At 43.5% G+C, this 8,066-nt stretch overlaps 2 protein-coding genes across 12 annotated transcripts in view; one reads left to right on the top strand and one right to left on the bottom strand.

Annotated features, from left to right (window-relative positions):
- Positions 1-4,494, bottom strand: part of TGS1 (trimethylguanosine synthase 1) — a 57,262-nt gene extending 52,768 nt beyond the window's left edge. For all 3 annotated transcript variants that reach the window (XM_017531801.2, XM_017531800.2, XM_017531802.2), the window contains exon 1: positions 4,227-4,494. In XM_017531801.2, coding sequence (XP_017387290.1) covers positions 4,227-4,330 — 104 coding nt within the window. In that variant the 5' untranslated portion in view covers positions 4,331-4,494. The remainder of the gene's footprint in view (positions 1-4,226) is intronic.
- Positions 4,495-4,578: 84 nt separating this feature from the next.
- The window catches only part of TMEM68 (transmembrane protein 68), a 40,522-nt gene continuing 37,034 nt past the window's right edge, over positions 4,579-8,066 (top strand). For 2 of the 9 annotated variants that reach the window (XM_017531812.2, XM_017531816.2), the window contains exon 1: positions 4,581-4,760. The gene's annotated coding sequence lies outside the window, so the exon portion shown is untranslated. Of the gene's footprint in view, positions 4,761-8,066 lie in introns of all 9 variants that reach the window. The other 7 variants (XM_017531808.2, XM_017531804.2, XM_017531809.2 and 4 more) reach the window with 5 other exon arrangements.

Below are 8,066 nucleotides of genomic sequence, written 5' to 3'. Positions count from 1 at the left end.
AATGCTAGTGGATACTTTTTTTTTTTTCCATCATCTGTGGTTTTCAATTATCTTAAGTTTTATGATCACACGTAATTTTTAAATTTGTGTTTATCTCCTCTACTTTAATTCTTCTTTTAAGTTGGCAAAAGCACCATTCCCAATCACAAATACACAGCAGTTCTACAGTTTTGTTTCTGAATGGCTGTTTAAAGACAATCCTAAATTATAACTTACTTTGACTTAGACTGTAAAGAATTCAAGAGTGAAGTTTAATTGGCTACTATTTTAAAAGCATGTGACCTTATAGATCATCTATAAAATGTGTTAAGTGTTAAATAATTTTTGATATTACACATAAACCACACTAAAATGCCTTTCAATAAGTAAAAGGAACCATTTTAAATACAGCGAATTATAATTAGGACTGGCATAATTAAGGCCAAAAATATAAATTGCTACCCATTTATCTTCAACCTTTGCCTTTAAGAGGCAAACGAACAAGAAACACTGGTGAATCTTGCTTGGTTCTGAGACTCTGAAGGAATTTCTCCCATATTTAAATATATTCACATAACCAGTTATATAAATCTAAATATAAAACCAATCTCCAGTAAGTTTTAAGATGGCACTCACCATCTGTGAAAAGTTTAACATTACTAACGAAGTCTAATCATATCTTTAGAAGGGGTAAACAGTGATAGCATTTACTAAATTGAAATTACTATTAAAATTCAAAAACTGAACGTATTCATTTAACCACAAGCCAGTCTCAGTTTTAAATCAGGACTGCCCAACAAAATATTCTGTCAGTCATTCATGATGTAAATTCTGGTGTCTGAGATCTAATAAAATACGGTGCACATAAAAAATTCATGAGACATTTGTTTTCTAATAAATAAGGCAGTGGCCAATTATTACTCATGAGTAGCTTTTTTGAGATAAGCTATCAGGTCTGCCCTTTCTCCCTTCTTCTTAATGCCGACAAAAATAATTTTTGTTCCAGGATGTACTTCTTGGGATTCTCCAAATACTCCAGCAGTGTATCCTCGCCCCAGGTGATGCCTCTGTTCTTACTGGCCTCAGTGTAAAAGAATCCAGCCGCCCGACCTGTCTTCCATCCAGAGACCACGGAGATGAGGCCCAGTCTTGTGCTTGCCTGCCTTTTCCAAGGTGTGTCCCTGGACACACTTCTCAACAAAAATCCTATTGCCTTTCTCAACATCACCCATATTTAATTCTCTTTTCTCGTCGCTAGCGCGACAAAGGTTACTGCTCAGAATCCGGATGTCCCACTCTGCTAGTGGATACTTTTTAGCCCTCATTTTGCTTGACATTTTAGCAGCTTTCCAGTGTTGATTACACCTTCACTGAAACACCCGGTGACAGTGTACTTGGGCTTGCCTTCTGTTTCCTAGTTAATCCACCTCTTCTTGTCTTTAAAAAAATGTTGGAATTCTTCAAAGATGGATCCTACCCGGTAAATGAGTTCAATTACTGCCTAAGGCTAAACAGCTCAGGTTTTAAAAACTAGCCTAGACTTCTCCAGCGCTCTAAATCAATATATTGAACTGCTTATATCATCTACCCTTGGTTATCTCACAGGTACCCCCAAATCAAAATGTACAAAAATCAAACTCATGATCTCTTCTCTGCTGACCCAAAATAAAACCCATGATTCTCCAGTGATTCCTACCTGAGTGAAAGGAGGCAGCAATTCAAGCTAGAAACCCCAGGAGATACCCTTCACCTAATGTTCTCCTTGCCATCCTTTAATCTTTCCTTCATTCCCCCACTTCCAATTCAGTCCCCACCCCCAACAAGTTTTCTCCTATCTTTCCCCCTTTCTCCATTTCTGCCACCATCTATCCTAATCCAAGCCACTGTAATCTCTTGCTTAAACAATGGTCTTAAGTGATTCTCTTCCTCCAAATGATCCTCCACACTGCTGTCAGAGTAGTATTTTATTATTATTATTTTTTGAGACAGAGTCTTGCTCTGTCGCCAGGCTGGAGTGCAGTGGCGTGATCTCGGCTCAGTGCAACAAATTCTGCCTCCCGGTTCAAGTGATTTCCCTTCCTCAGCCTCCTTAACATCTGGGACTACAGGCACGCACCACTATGCCTGGCTAATTTTTTTTATTTTAGTAGAGATGGAGTTTGACCAGGTTGGCCAGGATGGTCTCCATCTCTGGACCTCGTGATCCGCCACCTCGGCTTCCAAAGCATTGGGATTACATGCGTGAGCCATGGCACCCAGCTCAGAGTAGTATTTTCAGTATGCAAATCTGATCATGACATTCCCCAGCTTAATGTTTTCCTACAGTCAATAAAGTCCTGCCCTGCCCACCTTTATCTTCTTTCTTTCCTAGTCATTTCTTTTCTTTTCTTTTTTGAGACAGGGTCTTGATCTGTCATCCAGGCACAACTATGGCTAACCGCAGCCTGGATCTCCTGAGCTCAAGAGATCTTCCAGCCTAAGCCTCTGGAGTAGCTGGGACTACAAGCATGTGCCACCACAACTGGCTAATTATTTCAAAAAATTACAGTACAGATGAGGTGTTGCTATGTTGCCCAGGCTAGTCTCCAACTTCTGGGCTCAAGCAATCCTCCTTCCTTAGCCTCCCCAAATGCTGGGATTACAGGTGTGCACCACCGTGCCTTCCCTCCTAGCCATTTTGCTCAGTTTCACAGGCTTTCTCCGTCCCTCAAAGCCTTTACTGAGTTCAGCCTGCAGAGAATCCTTCTTCCCACTGAAACTTACCCCAATCTATTTCCCTCAGACCTCTTTCCAAAAGCTACTTCCTCAAAGAAACCTCTGTGACACTTGGAGAAAGGTTACTTGTTTTCACAGCATCCTGTACTTCTCTCTCATAACACTTATAACTATAACCAACCAAGTAATCATGTAACCAGCTGTCTTAATATTCATCTTCTTTGCTGCAAGTAAACTCAATACATGTAGAGACAGACTGTCTTGTACTCCAGTGCCTACCAGTATATTTGATATACAGGAGCACAAAAAACATTTTCTGAATGATTGTATGATTACATGCATGCCGGACTAAAAAGGCAACAATACTTTTAACATTAAACTTAACATGTTTAACTTCTTTTTGTGTTTTCAAATCATTCGACAAAATTACATGAGAAAAATGAAATTTCTTGAAAGTTAAATCTGACTATATTAAATTATATTAAAAGTCTATCACATAAAATTCACTTCCACAGGATTTAACTGTAATAAAACAAGCATGTTAGATTAAATATACCCGTTTTAGAGATGAAAACAAAATTCAAGTGGCTTAAATCACGAATTTTTTTTTTTTTTTTTTTTTTAACAGAGTCTTGCTCTGTAGCCCAGGCTGGAGTGCGGTGGCGGGATCTTGGCTCACTGCAGCCTCTGCCTCCCGGGCCGCTGTCAAATGATGCTCCTGGTTAAGCAATTATCCTGCCTCAGCCTCCCGAGTAGCTGGGATTACAGGCGTGCACCACCATGCACAGCTAATTTTTGTATTTTTAGTAGAGACAGAATTTGACCATGTTGGAGGCTGGTCTTGAACTCCTGACCTCGTGATCCGCCCGCCTCTACCTCCCAAAGTGCTGAGATTACAGGCGTGAGCCACCGCGCCCGGCAATTCACCCATTTAATATAAAGAAAACAATTCCTAGAATTCGATTCTCTTGGCAGTATTTTTCCTGCATTCTAGCTATTTTCCATGCAGGGAAATTTTTATCTGAAACAAAGATTTCCCCAAAACAAAGATATCACAAAAACTGATGTAAATATAGCTAAGTCTTTTATTTCAAATAGTTTGAAGTTTTAATTATGTGCATTGGGCCTAAGCAGATTTTCAGGTTTTAAAAAAGATGTCAACCAAAGCAAGCCACTCAACTTTAAACTTTCACTTTATGACATCATACCCACTAGAGATTTCATTTTACATGCCGCTTTCCCCCAATTTTTAAATGCCCTCTGGATTTACAAACGTCGGATGACATACAGCGCCTACCCCATTTTTTCATAGCAGCCTACCAAGTAGATGAAGCCCTTCACTTAAAAGTAACGGCAGTGGGCGACCACTCCGTCACGTCTGAGGGTTTTTTGTTTTTCTTAAAGATCGATGCCCTTGCGCACGGGTCAGATGCTCTGGCTGGTTTTAGGGATCAATTACAGCCACGTTTGCAACACCTACATTTCTGGTAATGACGGTGCTAGAAAATAAAGAGACCGTCGTGGCTACTTACTCTACAAATGCCCTGGAGCAAAGGCACAGGATCCTACATTCCTCCTCCCGGTCTTCAAGGAAGAGAAACATTTCCGCCACGCGGCTCCACTTCCCGCAGCACATTTTACCACTTTGGAGGCAGCTCTGCCGTATGCAGCCCGGGTCGCGCCTCCCGGGCCTCGGCTGGGCTCCTGGAGACCTAAAGGAGGCCTCACCAGCAAGCCCGAGATGAGGAGTTAGAACTAGCCCCGGACGGCTCGCGCAGGGAGCTAGCCTGGACGCCGCCGCCGCCGCCGCCGCCGCCGCCGCCGCCGCCGCCGCCGCCGCCGCTGCCGGAAGTGGATCCGGGAGGCCACGGGAAGGGGCGGGACCACGGGCGGTGTCACCCACATCGCGGCCCGGGCTGTAGCCTCCGCTTGTCCTCTTCCACACGGGTTGTTTAGGAGGGATCCGCCGCGCAAATCTGTCCGCCCCTTCGGCCGCTGAGCCCCCGAAGAGCTCCTGTCGCCGCTCTAGGGTAAAGGAGAGCTGCCCCTGCCCCCGCCTATCCGAGGTGCGTCGGTCCTTGCGCTCCTTCAGCCCGGCGTCGGGGCTCGCGGGGTTGGGACAGGCGGAGGCCGCGCGCGTCCAGTCTCCCGGGAGCCGCCTCGGAATCCCGTCTCTGTGCAGCCAGGCTCGGTTTCCCGCCGGGCTCCGTCTTCCACCCGGGCGCCAGCGTGGCCGGGTCTGGAGATCCTTCCTCCTCTGGGTCAAACGAACCTGCTCTCCTCGCCCCTCTCCTCTCGCGCTCTGAAACCTTCAGTTCGGCGCGTTTCCTCCTAACGCTGCTGGTGGGGCGAGGCGTCTTCAACCTCACTAAAGGCCTCTAGGCTTGCCCGGTGGCTTTGCTGGTTCCGGGACCCACTTCGAGCCTCCGGTGTAAAAGCCGAGGGGAAGTGTGCGGTGATCCCGAAAATGTAGGGAGAAGGCCGTGTGGGTAGAGCGTTCGCATCCAGACCGATCAGGCTTGGAATTCTGGTCCTACCCGTGTGACCAGGGCAGGCTGCACCTTTCTGAGCCTCACTTTGATCATCTGTGAAATGGGGATGATAAATAGTAACTACTCCGTGAGCATGCAGGGAGGACTAAACGAAACAATGTATAGCACACCTTTTCTTTGTGCTGTTTATAGTTTGAGTCGGTTTGGACCTTGTAGGCGCCAAGCCCTGTCTCCGTCCCTGGGGTTTGCAGCCGGTAAAACAGGTCTCTGCCTTGAAGTTGCTAATTAATAAAAATACGTTCATGTGCACATAAATAGGATGGAGAAAATGGGAACAGCAGCACTGCTGGATCTGAGAAAAGCAATTGGTATTTGGCATGTGGTATTCATGGACGCTGCACGGGCAGGTTCTTCAAAGAGACAAGTTCAGACTTGAAAGTTGTAGCGGTTAGGACGTCGTTTGTGCTACGAAATGTCAAAATAGTATTGGTACTTCTTTAGAACTATATAAAAACTGAGCTAAAATTCAGAGATTTTGAATGGTCACTAGTACTTTGGCCACGTTTACTAGTTAGTTTTTCAAATGTTTATTCATACCTCCTTACTGCTGCCCTGCTGTGAGGTCAGAGATAGGCTGATTTTGGTGATTCAAGAAGGTAAGAGCGCTGCACAGTTACGGATATACCGGCATAGATGTGCAGCATTACTGGGATGAGTAGCTGGCTTACGATAATAAAGGTAGAACAGTAATTATGAAATAGAATGGAAGATTTTAGCTAGAAGTTGGGCATTCTAGGATTGAAAAAAAAGCCTTGAAGGGTAATTTGTGTCAGAACCTCGAGTTTAAAGCTTGAAATCAAAAAGGTATTAAAGCTAAAAGGATTAGCTTTACCAGCTATCTTGACAATATTAAACTGCAGCTTTATTCATGATTTGAATTAGAAGGCTTATTCAGTAAAACTGAGTGCTGCGCCCCTATTAAACCATTATTAAATATGAAGAAAGGAAACAGGAAAACTTGTATTTCCCAGACTATATCTTTTAGTTGGCATTTTCAGAATGTTCTCAATGTGGCTTATATACTAAAAGTAAAATGGAAAAGCCCTGGTAATAGGTGTTCAAAATAGATATACTTTCTTTCTTAAATTTATTATTACTATTTGAGACAGGGTCTTGCTCTGTCACCCAGGCTGGAGTGTAGTGGCGTGATCTTGGTTCACAGCAACCTCTACCTCCTGGGCTCAAGAAATCCTCCCACCTCAGCCTCCAGAGTAGCTGGGGCTACAGGCATGCCACCATGCCCAGCTAATTGTGTGTGTGTGTGTGTGTGTGCATATGTTGTGTAGAAACAAAGTTTTGCCCTGTTGCCCAGACTGGTCTTGAATCCTTGGGCTCAATTGATTTGCCTGCCTCAGCCTCCCAAAGTGTTAGGATTATAGGCATGAGCCACTGAGTCCAGCCTAAAATAGATATAGTTTTTTAAGGTTTTATTGAAAACCAAAAGTTCTCTGTTCTGATTTATTAGTTTTTGAAATACTCTAATTTTAAACGTCTATAAGGTCCGTCCATTATCCTCACCATCAGTGTCAATATGATGATATTTGAGCTTGTCAAGTTTCTTTTTTTTTTTTTTGAGACGGCGTTTCACTCTTGTTGCCCAGGCTGTAGTGCAGTGGCGTGATCTTGGCTCACTGCAACCTCTGCCTCCCAGGTTCAAGTGATTCTTCTGCCTCAGCCTCCGGAGTAGCTGAGATTACAGGCATGAGCCACAAACCCGACTAATTTTGAATTTTTAGTAGAGACAGGGTTTCTCCATGTTAGGCTGATCTTGAACTCCCGACCTCAGATAATCTGTCTGCCTCGGCCCCCTGAAGTGCTGGGATTACAGGCATGAGACACTGCTCCTGGCCTTCTCTACTTGTTTTTACAAAACTTACATGATTTCCAGATGGGGAAATTAAGATACTTCATATGTGATGCATAAGACTGTTTATTTTAGATTTGTAGAGGCAGGGGGCTATAGAAAATAACCTGGAATTTTGGTAACTGAAATACTATATTTCCCCCAAAATGCCTTCTAATACATATAATACATAAGGCTTATTTTTTCCCTCTGACACAGGGTCTTGCTCTATTCCCCAGGCTGGAGTACAGTGGTGTGATCATCATAGCTCACTGTAGCCTTAACTTCTCCGGCTCAAGCAGTCCTCCTGCCTTGGCTTCTCAAGTAGCTGCAACTACAGGACCGTGCCACCATACCTGGCGAAGTTTTAATTTTTTTGGTAGAGACAGTGTCTCCCTATGTTGTCCGCAGGCTAGCCTCAAGCTCCTGAACTCAAGCAGTCCTTCCTTCTGTCTTGGCCTCGAAACGTGTTGGGATTATGGGCATGAGCCACCGCACTCAGCCCATGTCATTTTTCTTGGGTTAAAATGGAGTGATAAGGAGTCAGTTACATCCCAAAATAAATTGAGGGGGGAAGAGAAGGGCCAGGCAAAAGTATAGGGTAGACAGAAATTGCAATCTTAATATTTTCAGTCTTTCTGTCGAGAGAAAAAGAGAGATATATCAAAGAAAGTGTAATGGAAAGCAGACTAGGAGGTAAGAGGACTAGATTTTAATTTTAGCTCTTGGCTTTTACTGAATTAATGTAGTAACTTTGAACAAATCAACTTGGCTTTCTGTGTTTAGTTTTTTTGTTATCTGTACAATTAAGGAGTTGCATTCATTGAGATTTAAAGATACTTTGTCATACTGTCAAAAGTAAGTGCTGTATTTTATCCACTGAAAAGCATTTTATTCAAATTCCTGTGATAGTTCTCTAGTATCAGGGTTTTTTTTTTTTTTTTTTTTTTTTTTTGAGACGGAGTTTCGCTCTTGTT

The sequence above is a fragment of the Cebus imitator genome, unplaced genomic scaffold (genome assembly GCF_001604975.1).
Source record: "Cebus imitator isolate Cc_AM_T3 unplaced genomic scaffold, Cebus_imitator-1.0 Scaffold73, whole genome shotgun sequence".
Taxonomy (NCBI): Eukaryota; Metazoa; Chordata; class Mammalia; order Primates; family Cebidae; genus Cebus; species Cebus imitator.
This window is presented reverse-complemented; position numbering and strand designations above follow the sequence as displayed.